Source organism: Tripterygium wilfordii, chromosome 21, assembly GCF_013401445.1.
Source record: "Tripterygium wilfordii isolate XIE 37 chromosome 21, ASM1340144v1, whole genome shotgun sequence".
NCBI lineage: Eukaryota > Viridiplantae > Streptophyta > Magnoliopsida > Celastrales > Celastraceae > Tripterygium > Tripterygium wilfordii.
This window is the reverse complement of record NC_052252.1, coordinates 2,690,369-2,712,081: the sequence shown is the minus strand read 5'-3', so window position 1 is coordinate 2,712,081 and position 21,713 is coordinate 2,690,369. Positions and strand designations below refer to the sequence as shown.

The 21,713-nt window shown below is 34.8% G+C and overlaps 3 protein-coding genes and 1 pseudogene across 4 annotated transcripts; 1 reads left to right on the top strand and 3 right to left on the bottom strand.

Annotated features, from left to right (window-relative positions):
- Positions 1-3,584: 3,584 nt before the first annotated feature.
- On the top strand, positions 3,585-4,000 carry LOC119988116 (VQ motif-containing protein 1-like). The gene has a single exon (XM_038833043.1). The coding sequence runs from the start codon at positions 3,594-3,596 to the stop codon at positions 3,876-3,878; it is 285 nt and encodes a 94-aa protein (XP_038688971.1). The 5' UTR covers positions 3,585-3,593; the 3' UTR covers positions 3,879-4,000.
- Positions 4,001-5,200: 1,200 nt separating this feature from the next.
- On the bottom strand, positions 5,201-11,024 carry LOC119988664 (polyadenylate-binding protein-interacting protein 9-like). 2 transcript variants are annotated; one of them, XM_038833788.1, is made up of 11 exons: positions 10,546-11,024; positions 10,178-10,446; positions 9,433-9,543; positions 9,270-9,314; positions 6,936-7,008; positions 6,720-6,832; positions 6,529-6,588; positions 6,269-6,316; positions 6,108-6,176; positions 5,633-5,694; positions 5,201-5,548 (listed from the first exon to the last, which is right to left on the bottom strand). In XM_038833788.1, the coding sequence occupies exons 2-11, from the start codon at positions 10,436-10,438 to the stop codon at positions 5,488-5,490; spliced, it is 903 nt and encodes a 300-aa protein (XP_038689716.1). In that variant the 5' UTR covers positions 10,439-10,446; positions 10,546-11,024; the 3' UTR covers positions 5,201-5,487. The 2 variants fall into 2 exon arrangements, with proteins under 2 accessions (XP_038689716.1, XP_038689714.1); XM_038833786.1 differs by having other exon boundaries at positions 10,178-11,022.
- Positions 11,025-11,700: 676 nt separating this feature from the next.
- LOC119987699 (exopolygalacturonase-like) lies at positions 11,701-14,914 on the bottom strand. Its single transcript, XM_038832619.1, has 4 exons — positions 14,780-14,914; positions 13,294-13,605; positions 12,193-12,711; positions 11,701-11,928 (listed from the first exon to the last, which is right to left on the bottom strand). The coding sequence occupies exons 1-4, from the start codon at positions 14,912-14,914 to the stop codon at positions 11,701-11,703; spliced, it is 1,194 nt and encodes a 397-aa protein (XP_038688547.1).
- Positions 14,915-16,150: 1,236 nt separating this feature from the next.
- On the bottom strand, positions 16,151-21,283 carry LOC119988665 (annotated as a pseudogene).
- Positions 21,284-21,713: the final 430 nt, after the last annotated feature.

The following is a 21,713-nucleotide window of genomic DNA, read 5'->3' as shown; positions in this document are numbered from 1 at the left end:
TTTGAGTGTGAATCTTGGATATGATTTTGTTAAGTAATTACGTTTACGTCTTTCATTAGTAAGGGATTATCTGACCCCACACCTGAGGAGAATGTTGTTGAAGTGCACGGAAATAAATAACTAACTAAGTGCATGTATCATGTAGTGAGGGATAAGATGTATATCATGATGATATTGAACAATTACTAAGTGCCAAATGGGCTTTACATTATGGGCCCATTTATTCTCTACTTCTTGTCTGGGGGCCCACAAAAATTCTTTGACCAGTGTGTTGTCTGGGTTTACAAACCGTCCCTCCAATTGCTTTGCAGGATATGTTAGGCTACATCTGGGACATGTTTGGAATGCGTCAAATCATTCAAATGCCAATTACTGAATTACATAGCCTAAAGCCAACTCCAATGGCCCACTTCCACTTTACCAAACAGTCCCTTGATTTGGGGTAACTGACTTGGGTAACTGTTGAGAGATGCCCACAGAAGGCCTGGCCTACCATGCACCAATAATTTGTGGGTTTAATTCATTGGAATGACACTTTGTTGGGGTGGCAGGGGTCTGCTGTAGTTTTTACTACAGCAGACCCCGCTGTAGATGTTTTGCATGACAAAATTTTTTTATTTTATTTTGAAAAAATTATAAATGTGTAGTTTATGATCTAACGAACCCAATGATATATTTTTTGTTTGAAACAAAAATCAAATTCATCTTGATCCAGACACCGAATGTTTTGAGTTTATATCCGACGGTCTAAAATTGTTAAGCATTTTTCATGTAGCATATGATTTTTGTTTTGAACAAAAAATATATTGTTGGATTCGTTAGACCATAAACTACACATCTATAATTTTTTCAAAATAAAATAAAATTTTTTTTTGTCTTAAATTACTATTACAGCAGGGCCTGCTGTAACTTTATTACAGCAGAGCCCCGACACCCCACTTTGTTGATATCCAATGTTAACTACAATAAACATGCTTTTTACCAGCACTCAAATGAGAAATTATTCAATAGTCTCTTGGCATACCATATTTTATGTTGATATGGTGGGTGTACTAGAATTAATAGCATGATGCCAATTCATGAGCGGTTAGTAATAATGCATGGGTAGTTGAAAATGAAGATATGTAATTTACAATTTAAATTTTAAAAATGCATCAATCGTTTGTGAATTGACACCGTTATATTGGTTCTGGTGAACCACATTAAAATATGATGTGGTGTGCTAAGATCATTGAATAATTACTTGCACTCAAATACCGGTATTTACTATAAAAAAAATGCACACAACATTTTCATGTAAAATGCCATCAACAACAAATATAATATCAGTGATGTCGTAAAAACATGGGGACTGTCATACCTTTCCTTATTATTTTTACATATAAGCACTACTAAGGGTTAAATATACCTTTCATCATTGAAAAGATTGTACATTTTCTAATTTAGTCATCAAATATTGCAACTTAGTATTTGTTCAAAACTGATTGTAGGATAGAATTTGAAATTTTCTATCAATCAACACGCTTACGTGTCATGTTGATCGTTAGATGCAATTGTTTCTTGCTTGTGTGGCCTAACAATTGTCAATGTGAAAATTTAAAAAATATTCAAGTGACAAACAAAAGTAGAACCCCACACCTTTAGTAGCCATTATATTCATCCACCTTCAAAGTTATTTTTGTCCCAAAATAGACACTTTCTAGACCATTTTTGCACCAAAACAGTCATAACAAAAATATATATTTTTTTACGATTCGATCTTATCCACCTTTCATTGATCTTATATAAAATCTCGATTTGCACAATCAAAGTAGTTTTACGTGTAGATTTAAAGAGAGAATCGTCTTTGGAGGGAGAAATTAAGATCTTCTTCCTCGTCCAATTACTAACTTCGTTCAATTGCCCAAAAGAATGTGTCACCCCACCACCCTCCTTTCGGTTGGAAAGACCAAAAGCAGATTGATTCATTGATCATTCATACAAAATGACAAAAATGGGCCTTTTGACTGTGTGAATGTTCAACGGCCATAAACTGCCGCCAAGCCTTTTTGGCCGTTAACATATGCCACGCGTCCTTCTTCTTATTCTTTTTCTTTTTTGATTATCACGACACGAGAGACATTGAAAAAGCGTGGCTTTGCCCGACCACCCAGCTTAGGACATGTGTGCAACGCCGCGTTTTGACTCCAACATGAAGACCCTTTCTTTTTTCTAACCGACCACAATAACTGAAACTACGGTCTTTTGAGGGTTCAATGACCTTTTGACCTTGTCAATTGTGGATTTCGACTCCAATAGAAATTGATTTGAGTGGACATATTTAACATTGTAGTTATATTTCTTGAAGTTTATAGACTCTTATTTTTTTTTATATTTTAATAAATTATGGTATTAATATCTTCAAAAGGGGGGATTAACCTTCAATAATTCTTACTTTCGCCAAGTATTGTACCACCATTTGAAAATAGTCTACCTGATTATTTTTCTGGGAATTTAGGGTTTAAAGAATCTCGTATGAGGTCTAGAGTTTGATTCTTGGCTGAAATAATTATTTTAAAGTTGTTTGAGCTAAACTCGGCTCAACTAACCTGTCACGTGGGTTCACGTGCCTAGTCTGACTCGAATTTAGACTTATTAGGCTGTCCAAAAAAGACACATCTATTGAGTTGTTATCGGTTAAAAAAATAACAAAAAGAGCATTTTACAACATAGCATATTGGATGCTCTTCTTCTATTAATGCTTTCCCTCTCATTCTCATGGACACTACAAAAAAATAAAATGAAAAAATGATAACTAGTTGGAGAGACAGAGAATTATAGGGGTTTGGTCTAAAGCCCATATCCACTCTAGGAAGAAGCTCTAGGCCATATATAATTTTATTCCATTAATTATTTACAACTTACAAGTACAATTAGAGTCTCTATGTTTTTAGGAAAGATATACAAAAAGTATATTATAAAACAATATTGTCCTCTTCTGAGGCTAAACTTGTGAATGATGTCCCTTCTAGTCTAAGGGATATCTACAGAGCTGATTGCGTCCAGTTTTCTTCTTAATGAAGTCTTTCTTTAAAAAAAAAAAATATATATTGTTTACATTTGGGCCAGGCGGACTAATCAAGCACATAAAAGAGTGACAAAGCACCTAATAGCAGCCCAAGCCCAGGTAAAAAGATAAAAAGGCTTGACATAATAGGCCCAATTCAAAGGAAGGAATAAGCCCAAGCAAAAGGTTCGTAATGATATATTAGAAAACAAAATATAACTTTTCTCACGCATAAAATATTATAACTTTTGTATCTAGAAAAAAGAATTGTCAACCCTCCCCACCTAATGCTTGTACTTTGACTACTTGGTCCTCAGTAGCTTCCAAGTTCCAATCACTTGCAAAGACAACAATTGGTCAAACAGTTCATTGACCCAATCAAAAAACCTCAAAAGTCCATGCATGTCCTTCTAGACTAGTTTGCTACGCTTAGTATGTCTCCTCTAATTGTCAACCCATCCTTATGACTTCTCCATGTATATATATATATATATATATAAGAGCTAGCAATATTAGAAGACACAACATAGAAAGACATTGATCAACGATGAGCAGCAATACAAAGCCAGTGAAGGTGGTGATCATCGACACCAAGTACGTCGAGACCGACGAGGGAAGCTTCAAGTCTGTGGTGCAGAAATTTACAGGCAAAGCTTCAACGGTTACGCCATCGAAGGCCAAGAAGATGAAGAAGAAAATTCCAGCTCAATCTTCCTTTTCTTCTTCGTCTAATGAGTCGGTTCTTATTAGAGATTTGTCGTTCAAAGAGTTTGATAGATTGTTCAAGGAGATGCCAACACTTGATGAATTATATGATTGTAGGCAGGATTAGTTATGCATAATATTGTTGTTATATGTTGTGATAATATTCTTTTGTTCGTTATTTTATGTTTGAGAAACCATGTATATATATATAGCTACGTACGTATATTATGTATGAATATTAGTTTTCAGTAATTGCGTTGCACTTGTTTTTATTTCAAGATAATTATAATTGAGATATATAGGTATTAATATGAGTATATACTAGGGGGTATTAATATGAATACATATTTTCTGGATTAAAGTGGGACGGGGATGGTAGTTTGGGAGTAGGAGGGGCTTGGGTATGGTGTTATGAGATGAGTTGGGAGGTAAGGCGGCTTTGTGGACGGGACAGGTTTGAAGAGTGAAGGTGGAAGATGGTACATAAGGAGGTGGGTGGCTGGGACCTGCTGTAAATTTTTTACAGTAGGTCCCGCTGTAATGAATCTAAAGGGATTAAAAAAAATTTATTTTATTTTTTAAAAATTATGGATGTGTTTTGATCAGGTTTACGAGTGTAATGGTATATTTTTTGTCCCACACAAAAATCAAATTGAACATGAAAAAGAGATGAAAATTGTGAACCGTTGAATATAAACCCGTAACATTATATGTCTATCTTGTGATGAATTTGATTTTTGTTTGGGATGAAAATTATACCGTTAGATTCATAAACACGATCAAAATACATTCATAATTTTATTTTATTTTTAAAAAAATTTTAAATACTTCTTATTTATTAAAGTGGGGTCTGCTGTAAAAAAAATTACAGCAGACCCCCGGCATCCATAAGGAGGTAGATAGGTGCCTTGGGTGGAGTTAAGAAAACCATAGGTTTATAACCTGTCAAATCTCTATTCTATGGATGCGAGACTTTTTCTCAATAGGCCAGAGGACAACCGACAAAGCGAGCTCGTCCTTAACATTAAGGCTTCATTTGTTTCATAAAAAAGTTGTTGGCAAAAAAATATATCTTACTTATTGATAAAATGATTATTTGGAAAAATAGTTCATACTGTTTTTGTTTTATTAATTTGTTTTTATTTTTTAGTTCTTAACTTGTATTCCACCTTTGTGGTTGGTGGTCTTGAGTACTTATGGGTCTCAGTTACTCAATTTATTGGGTAACCTAATACAAGAAGGTCTATGACCTCTTTTTTTTTTTAAAAAAAAAAGAACTTAAAGGCTATTTTTTTTCCTACTTTTTCCCTTCTAACAAACATCATAAAATCATGAATTTTCCTAAAGCAGACCGATCACACTCATACATCCATTCCCTTCCCCCACCTCATATGGGGTATGCTACATCTTCTAAAGAAGAGATGATGCCAAACAACAACAAATGGGAGCTGATGAAAATTGAGAGAACACAATTAAAAGCAGTATAGCCAGAGTGAAAAACATTGTCAAAACAAAGGGAGGAACATGGTGACAAGTTTCAAGTTCGGGGGCAGTCGAACAACTTCAGTTTTGAAGCTGCGACAATAAGTTCAATCACTGAAAATGTAAATCTTTCGAGACAGAAAAGACGGGAATTAAACACGCAAGTGTTTTACCATCCTTTCAACACAGCAAAGTTCATCTCTCGAATGGAACGTATGTTGACAATTTCCATCCATGGATCTCAAGAACGATGATTAGTTATTTGTTATTGGGCGAGTAACACGTGGCCTCACAGGTGTCTTCGAGGGGCTTATCCTACAAAATTAGAAAGATCTGTCTTAATTGAAGTTTTGGAAGGAAGAAGAACCATTCTTTTTACCAGAAGTTCAGGGAGGAAACCTGATAGGTTGAGTTCCCAAGTGCATCCCACTACAACTCAGAGCAATAATCGCACTTTCTGCCTGTACACAAAACAGCAATCGATTTAATAATCTTCTCTATATACACCAAATTTTCGATTAAGCATTTGAAGAAAAAGTAGGGGCTCTGGACCATACAACGATTCAAATTTCCTTTCCTTGCAAGTGCACACGAGGTAATAAAGAAGTTAATAACATGCTCCAAGTAAATGAAAAGGCCGTCATACCGAAGCATTCAGATATTTCTTACTGAAGATTAACTTCAGTAAGAAATAACTTCATCTGATATAGAAATTTGTTGATCTATAAATATCATGCAATCTACAAATGCATAAATAGGGAATATCATACTGAGAATAGAAAAACCAAGAATCAATGTTTTGCAATGCGATAGAAGCACAAGATCAAAGAGCTTTGCAATTTTAAAAAATTCCATGCCATTAAAATAAACGTACCATAGCAAATTCGACAAATGCTATACAAGTTGAATGAATTTCATCTCCTAAAAGCCTCAAGCGAGTAACCTGTCAATAAAATAAGATACATCCATAATTGAAATACTCATAAAGGACCTGTTCATTCAAAGGAAACGCTCAAGCTTGGAAATAGTCCTAACCTCACCGCATGTTCCTTCAAAAAAATTCTTGACTTCCGCTTGTGGAATCTGCACTTATAACGAACTCTTTAAATTCTAAAAGGCGATTGGCAAGGGGACAGGGGAGGAAGAGTAGCTAAACAGAGTAAGCCGCTTGAATCACAAGAAAATGCAAGCGTGAACAAATAATGACAAATTCTACATACACCATAAATCCATAATGAAAGCATAGCACATTGCTCAAAGCATTGGCATTCCCAATAAATTTAAATAGGGTTTACCTTCTTATCAATATTTGTACAATAAACAGTCCTTGAACACATTTCTCTTTCGTCTTCTGACTGCACAAAGTTACCATGCATAAATAGAAGGTGAAAACCTTTCCAGACTACATGTTGAAAAATGCTATAACATAGGGTAAGGTTATGTTGAAAAAAACTTAACACGCTGAAGTAAAGAGAGTTATCCATACTCTAGGAAGAAACGTAGGGTTCACTGGAAGGATGGCAGTTTTTGAGGGTAAGACCTTAACTGGATAATATCCCAGCATTGACCCACCAAGGTTCAAAGCTGCTCTTGCCCCTTCTGTTAGGAGATAATTAACATCTCCATTAACAAGTGAATAATCATAGAATATTTTTTTAAGGTTAAAGGAATAATCATTAGATTATTTTCTTAAGTAACTTACGCTCATCAGAGAACTCCACAAATGCAAAACGAAGAACTGAGTGTGGATCACCACATATCCTACAATCAATAACCTGGTAAATTAAAAGCCAGTGAGTCATGTCAGGTTTACCAGCAAATATGAAGCTGATGTGTTCAATTTTCTCATGCTCCAAAATCCAGTATTTCAGAAGAGGAAAGCAATATATTCATCACTCTCTGCCTAATCCATTATTCTGAAAATATTGAAAGCCAAGTTCATGTATTCTAAAAGGAAAAGCCACAGAAAAAATGGTATCCCTCAAAAGGTAAAACATGGGCCAAAAACAAGTGCATCATTGCATGTCATGAAAAAGAGAGAATAAATGTGAACATCAGGGATTTCAAGAGCATGCTAGCAAAACTAAAAGTAACACCAGGTAGAAAAAACGAAAATTATGAGAATGAGCAAAACAGTTGAGGTTTTTTGAATGATTGATCAGATGATGAATAATTCTCAAAAAGATAAACTAATCTAACAAAAAAGTTCACGTGACATTAGTTTAAACATTAGCAAGTTTGCTTCACTACTAAATGAGGCCAAATTCAAACCTAAGCCTCCATACACTACTTCAGAGAGAGGATACGCAATTTGGCTTCATTTTTTTAGCAAGGATCTCAAATGCTTGTAGCATGATTATGAAGCTTATCCATTGATTATGGAACTGGTGCAAAAAAAATAATTGAGAGGACAACAAATGAATAGATTCAGTGTCAAATCTATGGAATAAAATATCTCTTCCAGAAAACATGCACCACCCCTTTACTTGAACAATTGACAAACCAATGTTAACCACACTAAATATTTAATCTACTAGATTAAGAGAGAAATGTCATAAGAAATTCCAGCACAAGAAGAACAAGTGCATCCCATAAAGCTTCAGTAAATGTATCATATAAATAAAATAGAGGTGCGAGGAAAAAGGAGAGTTAAAGTCACCAAATGATGGCCTCCCCCGACTTGAGGATTTGAATAAATAAATCAGTGATGATGCTAGAGAAATTGGTATCAGGAAAATAAAAAGAGAAGAACCTTTGCAAAAAGTTACATTATGAAAGTAAAAACTGCCCTGAATAGAGCCATTTTTCTGTTTTTGGAAAATTCAACTGGGAGGGGGATTCAAGGCCTTGCCTTTAGGCTTTTATGGTTCCATCATTACAAAATCGTGAGGAATGAAGAAGCAAAGTACATCAAGTTGGTACTTTCAAAATATTTGAGTAAGCATTTGTATTTGTGAATTTATGCTGGCAACAGAAGAAGTAATACAGCTCACCATAATAGCAATAGAGCTTGATTAAACTTCATAATGCTAAAACGAGAGTACAGTAGTACACTTAACATTCATGAAAAATAAGTCAAAATTCACTTTTTCTATGATTAATAAAGAACAGAAGAAGGTATTTAATCAAGCACTATAGATGCCATGATCCACAAAACACACAATTAAGCTGCTGCAGGCTAAAACACATTGAGATTTACTAAATATGACTACAGCCGCTAAAAATACAACTGGCATTGGAATTACGAAGTCCCTTAAGCAGAATAGAAGCACATTCATATTATTCTCTATCATTCCTCCTAGTGTTTATCCTCTTCATGAAAATCAGTGAATACTAGCATCTATCCAGTAGGCAGCACCATTTGCCCTAGAGATGTAACAAAGCCCATAAAAATTCAGCATTCCCTTTAAGCAGGACTGCTTTAAGTATCTAACTTATTCATGTCCCACTCTGTCTAGCCAAACCTGAAAAACTAAAACCCTTTCTGGGACTTTGGAGATTGATGGCAAATAATCCGTGATGCCCTAATAGAGTAATTCCATATGCGTGCATAGTAAACACAGGAATATTGACAGGGATACTGTTATCTAATTTGTGACTGGTAAAACCATAGAAGAAATCCTAATCATGCTCAGGAGATTCTCTTGATATTCGTAGGATAATATCAAAGACGAAAATACACAATCCAACATACCCCGCTTCATCTTTTTATTCATCAAGTTAATGCTACATTGCTACCAATGCTCGATCCCCCTTTTTAAGTGGTGAAAAGAACTCCAAATACTAATACATCAGATCCCATCAAAATTCCACAGTAAAACATCTTGCCTGAGAGTAATATTAGCATCGGTGATCTCCTTGTAAGTCCTCGTATTGTGATAGATCATAAACAGAATTTTTTCAGTAAGTTTCCCTTTAGGAAAAGTAAAAATCATAATCGTGCAACCACGTTCCAACTTATCTAACCATTAAAAAGAGCAGATGTTCCAACCTGGTGCAGAAATTAACTATTTTTAAAGAGAGCATTTTAACTTACTTGCCCACAACCACTAAATAAGCCAGCAAGCCGCTCCTCAGTGACCTAAATTATGGACAAAAGATTCAATCACACCAAACTACTAATTCAGAATTAAAAACACTGTTTCTATACATGGATGCAAGGAATCATGATTACAAAATTTCTAATAATATCAACGTACCTGCTGATCGATGTCAGAAACATATACTGTTCGTCTAACACTGTCTTCACGTTGAGCTCTGGAAGCCTTTCCATTAAACCTCCTCCTCCCCTGGGTATAAATACTTCTTCTCTGATATAACAAATAAAACATTTGAATCTGTTACAACAAATCACGCAAAAGTATATATACAAGTGCATCAAATGTCAATGCATATTGGAACCTCTAAAAGAGGTGTCTCTATGGCATAAATCTGCAGCAAACAATTAAACATTTTTATGGCATGATCAACCATCTCAATTATCTAAAGAGGCACAAGGGTCTTTAATTACAATTAACTATCAGTTTTCGACAAAGGCAATAGAGGCTTTGAGATATATGACATAATCATCAATTCATAATACTTGAGACAAATTCAACTACAATGTAAATATTTAGAATTAGACATTAATCACATAAATTCACAAAATTTAGCTCAAAAATACAACTGCAAGCTTCGATTAATCTCAACGAAAGAGTAATATAACAGAAAGAATGACTCAACCTAGAACAACATACACAATTCTGATACCAAATCCGGAACAAAGTTACGCACTATTTTACTTCAAAATCAGTGTAACTAATTCGAAGAAACATAATCAAATCATGCTCATAAACAGAATTAAAAAGAACCCATCAACGGAAATCAAAAGAGCCACAATATGCCCAATAAGAAGAACAATGAAAATCAAAATTATAGTAGATCAAACTGAGATATGATTAGTACCCTGCGATTGTTCGAAAAATTGTCATTGCCAGAGTCCTTACTGGGGGCAAATAAATCATTAATTTTGTTGTTATAAGAAGAAGGGAAGAACTCCTTGGCCAAAGGATTCAGCTTGGTGAACATGTCCACAAGCTTCTGCACATTGAATTCTTTCGAATCCGCCATCATCTTCGAATCGAATTTCGGTTTCGAATCCAAAACACTCTCCTTTGCTCTGTTGTCATTATCACTGACAGCCACTACTGCTACCTCACTGGACATCTCAGCAACTGCAGCCATTGAACAAGGCAAGACCCTTCACACCCACAAAGTACAGAACACACAAAGAAAAGCCCAAAAATTGAAACAAAAATCAGATTTAACTGAACCTGACAGTGAATCAAGATGCGATCCGGGATTCAACGAAAATTGGGTTATAAATAGATAGACATGAAGGTGATGATAAATGAAGAGAGACTCTAATCAAGTGAGAAATTAGGGTTCTTGTGGGTTTGTTGAGCCCTGTGAGGCACACAGACAGAAGCAGAGAAAGAGAGAGAAGCAGAGAAAGAGAGAGGATTAAAGTGAGGGAGGGACGTTAAAAATGGGAAGAAATAGAGAAATAACGTAAGAATGACTTCAGCCTCCAACCCATTCTTCGTCAGACACAAACAGATTGGATCATCCAAGCCATAACTGCCTTCGTTGGGATTCTCATTCTATTTTATCCTTCACTCTTTCTTTCTTTCTCAATCAAGGAAAAAAAAAACTTCTAAATGCTTGCTGATTATTTAACAGAAATTATAATTTACTATAACTGGTTTGATTGTAAAATTTTTAGGATAGGTAAGGAAGCAACTCTTCTACTTTCAAGAAAAAGACCAATTGAGGCACTCAAGTTTCTTTTTTAAATCAAGCAAGCCCCGGTACTTCAAACAATGATCTAAACTAGTCTTTTGATCATTTTTTCATCAGAAGGGAAATGACATAGCCATTACTTGATGATGTGTAATTTTTGTTTTTCTTATAGGGAGAAGAATCATTTTGGCCCGAATGAGTCGATTGAGTTTCTTAACTTTGACGAAAACGCTCTTGTTAACCTATTTTGTCATGTTTTTCTTTCAAAATCGTTGATGTGGCATGATTTAATTGACATGACACTCTCAATAAAGAAAATTGTAAATGACATGTACAAGAATTTTGCTTGATTTACAATAATTTTTCGTGTCCTTCACTCTAATGGTTTTCTAGTTTCAGTCCCTTGCAAAGAAAGGTCAAAGTCAAATAGATAGATCCTAATTCCCTCTCAATCACAATATATAAGTCTATATGACCCTTTAATTATAATAAAAAAATGAAAATACAATAAGCAATAACACTACTACAAGAAAACAGTTTTTAAGTGATAAATTCTTGCGAATGACTTTTTTTCGATCGCAAAATGTATTAGGGACGGAATTTCATTAATTTGAGATGAAAAATTACGTTGAAAAAAAAAGTGTAACTAGAAATTATCGTTCTTTTTTCTTTTTTTTTTCTAGTTTCTACAAACAAGAGCGAGGATTTTGCTTCCCGTAAGACTTTCCATTGATGTTATTGCATGTTGAATTTGCTGGTCCTCCAGGGCCGTGATAGAACAAATCGATATCCTGAGTCACTACATTTTTGCAAGGGAAGCTTTCGCTACATTGAAAATACATCGCAACTTTCGAACTTGATGTGCCCCAAATCCCCTTATATGTTACATCTTGGATTTGGATAGGTGAATTGCTCTGCAAAAGCCAAAGATAACAAGTTCAATACGTACATTAATTGCATTACATAAAAATAACGAGAGACTCATTTAAAACACGGTCATATTGGATCTCGTTCAAATTTCAATTACATAAGTCCATATGGTCACTGTGACTCTTCGGTTAGTTTTAAATCCGGGATGACCACTCCGTGCACACAACGACCCCCAATTTAACGTGGAGAAGAAGTCTGGTGCTTTATAGACAGTAATTTAAAGAGCAAGGGAAAGTTAATTAGTGTACCTGTTTAGAGCAGCCTCCACTAGGACAATACATTTGATCAATAACGATTGGATTGGCAACATTGTCCATGAAAATCTGTTCGTAGGTAATGTTGGTAGCGTTGCCAGGCAACGATCTCGGCCATGTTTTGATCCTCAAACCAGTAGTGGTGCCATTAAGAGTGCAGTTGCTTACATGAATGTCGGCGACATGATCTTTGTCATTGTTATTTCCCAGACTTCCGATGCTGATTCCGTGGCCGGGGCCACAGAAGACATCGGTAATATTGACACCTGAGGTTCCACCACCGAGAATGGCTATGCAGTCGTCACCGGTGGTTATCCCGGTATGTGAAATTTCTATGTTATTTGAGCCTCCAATCTTGATTCCATCGGTGTTCGGACTGTCTCCGGGGGCTGTGATTTTGACATGGCTCACCTTCGTGTTATTGCATGCGAACAAGTTGAAATGGGCATTCTTGCTGTTCACTGATTTTATGTGTTTTAGCATTCCATTTGTTATGAAGTCCAATCTCATTGTCTGATTTATCACCAACAACCAAAAACCATAATAAATACCTAAAACTGTGTGTATATATATAAATCACACATACACACACTAATTTAAGAAATATTATAAAAATCACATACATATAAACAATGAAAAAAAATTATGAATGTACTAACATCACCATGAATATGAATATCTAAATCTTGCAAAATTTATAGTTGGACAATTAAAAAACCAAGTTTCATATCGTAAAACAATGAAAAAAGATATTGAATTAGTTGAATTGGAGAAAACGAAAGAAATTTAAGCACAAATTATAGGGAGTATCAACGGAAAAGAAATTACAGGTATTGAGTGGATTAGAGAAGGGACGATTACTCTACAAACAATTCGAACAAAAATTGATTATTGAACTCTTTATTGGATATTGTAAAACTTCACAATAAGTAATACATGCTCAAAAAAATAATAGCTATAGCTTAGTCTCACAAATTATAACACAACCCTAAAGAAACTAAATTTGAAAAATTGATGTGGTGGAAACAACAAAAGAAGTAGAGTCGAATAGAAGATGAGTATATATATATATATATATATAAATTGCAAACTTACAATAGGAAGTTTGGGACAATTTGAGTTCTTGTTACAATTATTGTACGGCCAAGCAGAGGCTCCTTGGCCATCCAAGGTACCACCACCGGTGACGGTGAGCCAGTCGACATATCGGAAAGTAATCCAGTGATCCATATTGATGAATGAAGATGGATTGGTCGGAGCCTTCAAAACCCCTTTTAGCACAACAGTCATTGAGCCGTTACATTGACCCGAAAATATTATGGGTTCCACCATGTATGTTCCGGGTGGAATCAACAACCTTGCCCTACCCTCCCATTTGCATGCATCATTCCATGCTTTCAAAAATGCCTACAAAAGTAAATATAAATATATCAATTGGTATAATAATAACTTGCTATAATCTACTACATAAATATATGTCAATTGATGATAGAATAAGTTGTTACATCCATATTAAAACAAGTACGAGATAACACACAAAGAAACATCCCAAATAAAGATAAAACCCACTCAATTGTCCATCGAACAACTGATTGGTAAATTCTGGGCTATATGAAAGACCCGCAACCTCCATGCACTAATTGAGATTTGGATCGAAGCGCAGTGCGGGAAGATAACTCTGTGTGACATTCGCACACGTTGGGTCAAATCAGTGAATTTGGATGGAAAATGTGATATGGGGTAACGGACATCATTCATAATAGTTCAAGTGCATGTTTGATCCGAAATGAAGTTTAGGTGCTCAATCAACCCAATCATCAAAGTTCATGGGTCATTTCCATTCTTATCCCTAAAAATATTTATCAATTTAAATTTAAATTAGTTCAAAATCTTGACAGTTACTAGATTACAATACAAACACTTGAAAAAAAATAGTGGATATGTTACAATATTTTATAAAACCATCAATAAAGATTTGGAAATGACAGCAACACAATACATACATACGCACATATATATACAGATATACATACATAACCCACCCCAACTCAAACGGGTACGTCCCGTTAATTAACTGGTCGGGTACGGGTATGTGTATTTTTGTGGAAAAAATAACCAGGGCGATACAGGATGAATTTGTCAAAATCCAACCGACCCCGTACCAGTATATTATTAATTATGTATATATTACATATAATATTTATAACTTATTTATATATATGAGTTATAATAAGATATCTAATTCATCTCACCTTATCTGATTTTGTTATTTTTTGTATGATTATTACTTTAAACCTTTATTTGTCATATTGTTCAAATTTCGTTTTCAATTTATCAATTTTTATATTTACTGTTAAAGGTGATGGGGCGGGTATATAGGTGGGGATTACCCACCCCAATGGGCACGGGGATGAGGCGAAGATTAAAATACCCAATGGGTATTTTAACGGGGACGGGTAAAGATTTATCTAACGGGTACGGGGACGGGTAAAGGGGTCCCCACCCGAAACCCGCCCCATTGACATCCCTATGTATTAACAATCAAAAAATAAAAAAGACAGAAATGAAAAAGAAAAAGCACCTCTTGATTGTCAGTCTCGCCATCAGAGATTGCACCATAATTTCTTACATCAAAAACTTGAGGAGGACCCGAAATGTTACATGTGACAGTCACCACTAATATGCACCACACTAGACAAATCCTACCCAAACCCATTTTTCTTCTTTTTTTGTTGATAGTGCTAATGGATTTCACAATGACATATATAGGAGATTGTTTTTTAAACTTGATTTCATTCTCTCAGTGCTCAATATTTTTGGTATCAAATCTGCTTTTTTCATCTCTTGTTTTGATTGCGCCGTTGATAATTTTTCTTTTTGACATAATAAAAATGATTTGAATTTCACCCTAAACAAAAAAGGAATTTTACAATATTAGTTTCCACTATGCACGGAAATATATCCTCTCAAATTAGTGAGAATTACCTGCAAAATTCAAATACCAATACCAAGAAAGTTACATAAAAAACATTAATTGGGTTTAGTGTGAATATCCATTTTCAAGCAACAAATCATGTAAAAAAAAGAACACCCACAAAATAGAATAAAAAAGAGTAATAAATGCAATTAATAAGAATTAACCATTTTAAAATAATTTTTGGAAAAAAAGATAGAAAGAAATCTTAATTAATTAATTAATTGCCAATAATTCTAACAATTACTTATCTTATATGAGTTTTGACTTTTAACAATTGGACAATCTTTGTGATTCAGATACAAAGTTTCTATTTATATTAAAAGAGAAAAACAAAAGGTTTTGATAAGATTGACTTAATTATACCAGAAACTGCAGAAGGATCTTCCAATTTTAGGGTAAATATTTATTCTAACTAAATCAGTTTGATTCTATCACTTAAAATATATTTGGTATTGATTTCTTTTGATCTTATAGCCTAAATTCAGGATTGTTAGTAGTAAAAAGAGAAATAAAGCAAGAAAATAAAACCTTAATATCCACTTTATACAGTGATTCTTATTAGAAAAAAGTGCTGAAATCTCTATTGTGTAAATCTCTATAGTTTGCTGAAATCTCTATTGTGTAAATCTCTATAGTTGATCGTCTCTAATGATCACATTAACATTGATAAAACCATCCAAAATAGCCACCTTTGCCTCCAAATATTGTACGGTTTAATTTTCCAGAAGCCCAATAAATAAGGATTCTAGGCCTGAAAGCTGCACCAGCAATAGCAGAGTAGATAATGCTATCTTGAAGAGCTTCATAAAGAGACAGATAAACCCTAATTCTCTTGATTTTCTGCACACATTTCCCGGCTTTTCTAATAAAAAAAGAACCAAAGCAGACGGGGCAGAGTGGAAAAACAGAAAAAAGTTTTCTTCTTCATTATATTCCAGCATTTCTAATGAAAAAAAAAAAACCCAAACGGTTATAGGAGTTTCACATGGATCCTTTAGTTAAAGTAATCCAGAGAGTCTAAACGCAGTTTCTTTCACAAGGTCTTACATGATATCGTACGAATAATTTGGAATACAACTGAACAGAAAGTTCACTTCCAGTGCCATCCAAGTCCAATAATCAATGAAATTCAACTCTGTTGTCTTTGACGCAACGGTTTTAACCCAAAATCTCACAATACATGTCATATATTGATTTTTTCAGTTCTCCAGAATCCTTGATCTAAAGTATGGACTCCAATGTATCATTCATTTAGATACATATCTGGGCTTCAACAATGAGACTTCAAGATAACGGACACTGTCTATCACATTGACATTGGATTCCAGCAGTCTCTTTACAAAAACTTTCTTTAAAAGAATCTCTCTTAATCATCGAAGTTTCACAACTTCACAGTATAATTTCTCCAGTTAGTTTACCGAAACAAACAGGAAAACCCTGGTGCGGGAGCAGTGGGACAGCTGCAAAAATAGTGGGAAATGGATGATATACATAGATGCATACTCAAAAGTCAAAACCAAGAATTAAAGATACATATTTAGAGGGGAAAAACGTACAGAACCCAAACCATCAATTTCTGTTAGGAACCCCCTTAACATATAGGATGTGCAGGAAACACCCCCCTCTGTAACAATGGAACTTCGAGATAATGGACAGTAACACTGTCTATCACATTGACTTGGATTCCAGCAGTCTCTTACTCTCTTCACAAAAATTTTCTTTAAATGCATTTCTCCTAATCATCGAAGTTTCACAATTTCACAGTATACTTTCTCCACTTATTTAACGGGAAACAAAGGGCAAACAACCATGTGCGGGACAGCTGCAACAACCATGGGAAATGGATGATATATATAGATGGCTAGATGCATTCCCAAAACCAAGTATTAAAGATACATATTTAGCGGGGAAAATGCATAGAACCCAAACTATCAATTTCTGTTAGGAACCCCCTGAACATATAGGATGTGCAGCAAACACCCCCCCCCCCCCCCCCAATCATCATCAAATGTCTAATATGATGGAAAATAGCCCATGAGAGTCATGTCGTGCATGTTTAATCTCACTCGACCAACTGAATAATAGTTGATAAAGCGAGTTTGGGTGGGTAAATGTTATCGAAGAATAGTACAGAGGCATCTAAGCCCCTGAAATGCTAGCATTTGACTCCAACATGCTATTTTCCATCACTTTTAACATCTGATATTGAGAGTGGGGGGTGTTTGCTGCGCACCCCATATATTCAGGGGTCCTAACCAAAACTGATAGTTTGGGGGGATAAATGATTTTGGGGCAAAGTTTCAGGGGATCTGTGCATTTGACCCTGTTTAGAGGTTTATTGCAATATCAAGCAAACATTAAAAACCCAAAAAAAATTAAGGTCGAAAAGAAAAATAAAACAATATCAGTGATGGGCAAACTAAATAATATATAGAAGTTCCAGTGTGCGTATGAGCATACCTAAGTAATATCTTGGCCAACTGTTCCTTTGGTGTAGAACTACCTATTGGAAATTGAAGAAGCAGCCAGTGGTATGGAATCGGGATTTTGTGGATCCTCAGAAGTAACTCTGGCTTCCTTCTTTAGCTTATGGTTATTATACGAGGCAACACCAAGAATTGCTACATTTAAAGAAATATCAAAATATCAAAAACATAAAAAAATTTTAATATCCCATTTCACTAAATCTATTGTTTTTCTTCAATAATGTAGAACCTCTACACGGTAAGGTCATGTTGCATACAAATAAACACTAGATAATGCCAGTTACTTGTTAAACATTATCATTTAAATCCAAGATGTGCTAGGTAAGATACCCAAGACCATCTGAGATTATGGTTGGGCATATGTTCAATGCTACCTTCCCCTAGGCAACACTGTACTATTGTAAACCTCTAGGAAATCTATTATTACAGCACTGATATACAATCATTCAGCAAAAAAACTAAAGAAGATCCATTTACACCAAAAGCAATAGAGTCATAAGCTACTTCATAGTTTTTTTCTCTTACTTTTAACCTTATCCATCAAATGGAAACAGGAATAGAAAGAAATAAATAAAAAGAGTGTAATGCCCAACCATAGGGAAAAAAAAGAAGAAGAAAAGTGACATGCTCTCTCCCCCTTTTTTCTGGTTTAATATAATTGTCTGTGATAAAAATTTTGAGTGACTCAGTGTTAATTTTTCCAAAGAGTACAGACAAACACAGTAAATAAACAGATTCTTTCGTGCCACAATGCCTTAAACTGATTGAATCCCTTTTCATCAATCGAGTAATGTTTCTAGCACCATTTATATTGAAAGTGTGATTTTCTTATTCCATTCATTGCACTAAAAACTATTTTTTGTGTGCGGAAAGTAACACGTGTGAGTCCCAATGTCAAGAATTTTTTCCCTGAGAATAAAGGACATGGGGTGGAGGAACCAATCCAAGCTCCAATGAAGATAAGCAGATACTTACCAATTCCATAACCAAACAGATTTATGATAGTCAGCTTTGTATCAGCAAAGAAAAGGGCAGACAGCAGGACAACAACCCAATCCTTCACAACTCCAGCAACCCGAATAGTCAAGGCACTTGTATGTGAGATAACAAGGAAAACTGATAAGTTTAGAGCAAAAGTACAGAGAGAATTTAGAGTTAGCACAAGAGGCTGAAAGTTTCATTTTCCATAAGATGCCATTAGAACACCAAAACTTATCATTGACATTATTAAAAGCATCCTGCAGCTCATTAATTCAAGTCCGGCTGTTACTCCGAGAATGAAAACAGCTACTGGCACTGCAAATCACAATCAACAGTCAAAATGAGCATGTGCCCATAATGAATACCAAATTTCATTACTGATCTTCAATTCAATATCCTATTGCTCTACAAGAAAAAACTCCTCAAAGAGGCTCGCCATTTTATAAAACAGCTAAGGAATTGACTCGACACAGATAAATAGGCAATAAATATGCAAATCTTAAACTGATAGGGTAAATAACCATCATAATGTTGTGCCTTAACATGGTCCACAAAGTGGCTATTATGGAGCCGTGGAGCTGTATATATACTCTGAAATTTTTGTACTTCAATATTGTTAAATGGTTCGATAGAATGAACAGTCACATAACCAGAGCAGACTTCCCTGGGCAGTGGATAGGCAAAGCTAAAGTTCTTTATAAAATTTCATTCTTCTTTGCAGGAAGCACTATGGCACATAATCTTTACCATGAATTATCTTCAGAAGAGATTTGTATAAAAGATTCAGAATCTATCAATCACAGCCTATTGCAATGTAGATGGACCAACAAAGTATGGGACGCAATCTGGAATATCATGCGAACCGTTGGGTAATGCGAAGACCATTCATATGCATTATTGATTACAAATCTGCAGAGACCAAACTATTTCTTGGTCCAGGAGATTCACAAAATAGTTAGAAATTGAAACAAAGATAGCATGCACTTACTAATCGCTTTCAACATTTGTGCCAAAGCAACAGAAATGTACAGGTAGGCAGTGTTTCCAAGCCAAAGTGTCATACAGTCATAGCAAACATGGCACCAATTGGGACAACTGATGTAGAATATCTGAATATATTAAATAGATCACTGTGTTAGCAACAAAAAGATGCAGGCAAGTGTGTTAATTTAATGTACATGTTTTGTTTAATGGAAGATAAAAACTAGAGTGAAAAATTCACATCAATAGGTTCTAGGTTCACATGATTGAAATATCCAAGCAAGCAAACCGTGTATATATAGGATGCAAATTTACAATTCTCAACAGGAAAATTTCATTTTTTTCTACTTCAGATTTTCGCTTTCGTTCTCAACTTTCTTCCCGTTCAAAAAAAGAAAAGAAAAGGGAAAGCAAGACTATAGATAGCTTTCACCCATGAGTATTTTCAGAAATTTCTAAGCATTTTAGTTTATCTAACTTGTAACCCCAAATAGTAAACCAAAGATTTATTTCTAAGTGCAGCCACTGAATAGTTAAGCGAAAAGAGCCATAAATTTTTTTTGTTAAGAATAAACAACTTTGAAAAGTCTACAAGATAAAAATATGATAGTAATTTTGACACTTACATCTCTAGGGTCATTCCTTCCTCAACCTTCATAATCTGTTAACATTACATAGAAAGGTCAAAAGTTGTACAGTCAAAATTGGTCGTGCTAGTAAGTTAACTCTCATACCTTCAAGACTTTGGTGAGCGTAAAGCACAAAACAGACGAGAAGACCATGTGAAGTAGAGTCAAGCCAAGAGGATAGGGGAAGTTTATTTCTTTTGATGACAAAACCCACTGCAATATAGAATTTTTATTAAAAATATTGTGTTAGCCATGAGTAGCAACTAGCAAGTTTTTGATATATGGGTATTCACACTTGTTCCATGCTACACATTATGTTAAAAAAACTCTCAAATTTATGGAAGAAAACATATCCAAACATGTATATAAAGAGAAACTAACAATAAGCCCTATCACAAAAAAAAGAAAAAAAAATAAAATTTGAATAATAAAAGCAATCAGTCACTACGCAGCCATTTAAGTAATAGATATACAGGACTTCAACAGCAAGAGCAAACCCACATTCGGGTCATCCTTTCTTAACTACCCAATTAGTCGCAAGAAAGGCAATAAAAAAATTACTCCATGAATTCTGCTTCCCTTACTCAACTTAACATCTTCATTGCTTCCTGAATTTCAAATTAAACAAAAACACCCAATCCAATTCATAATTTCCAAGAAATTCCAAACTATATTTGCAAGATGAGGATAGCTATGATTGCAATTGCATACCGTAAATCAAGGTAGAGAGCACTAACTCGTCAATAAACTTTTTTTAGAATGAAATGCATCGGGAAATGATCAACAAGGAACGAATACCTTGTTGAAGAAGATCTGACCGCTAGAGAGAGCAATATAGAGCAGAATGTAAGCATAGGTTAGCATTCCTTTCCACTGCCGATCCGCCATTGCCGCAAGTAGAGACCACCACTCACTTTCTGTCAGTCTTTCTCTGCAACATAATAAATATTGATCCCTCAATTTCAATTTTCGGTTACTTTGTTTGTGTTATTTTCAGCTAATTCAGTCGGAGCACTGTGAAGAAGCCGAAGAAGACGAACGCAAAAGCGAAACGGTGACGAACTTATTGATTGGGCCTTATTCGACATTGGGCCTTGGGCCTTGCTTATGGACCTCTACCAGCTACTTACACTAAAATGAATTGTATGGTTCGCATAAGGAGTTCAAAGTTTTTCTAACCGCTAACATAATCTTCTCTAATATTTTAAAAAGAAAGAGTTCAATCTTTTTTTTTTCTTTCCATACTAACATATTTTAAAATTATAATTATGAAAATAACATATTTTTTTTACTCTTTTTTTATCAAAATGACATGATATATTATTGGGAGTAGACTATTTCACCTGAAAATTTAGATATATGCATTGTTATCAGTCTCGCAATATGCACTATTGATATTTAATTTTTAATAGCTAAGGGAATGTGGAGTTTTGGGAGCTGAAGTGAATCGATATGTTCTTC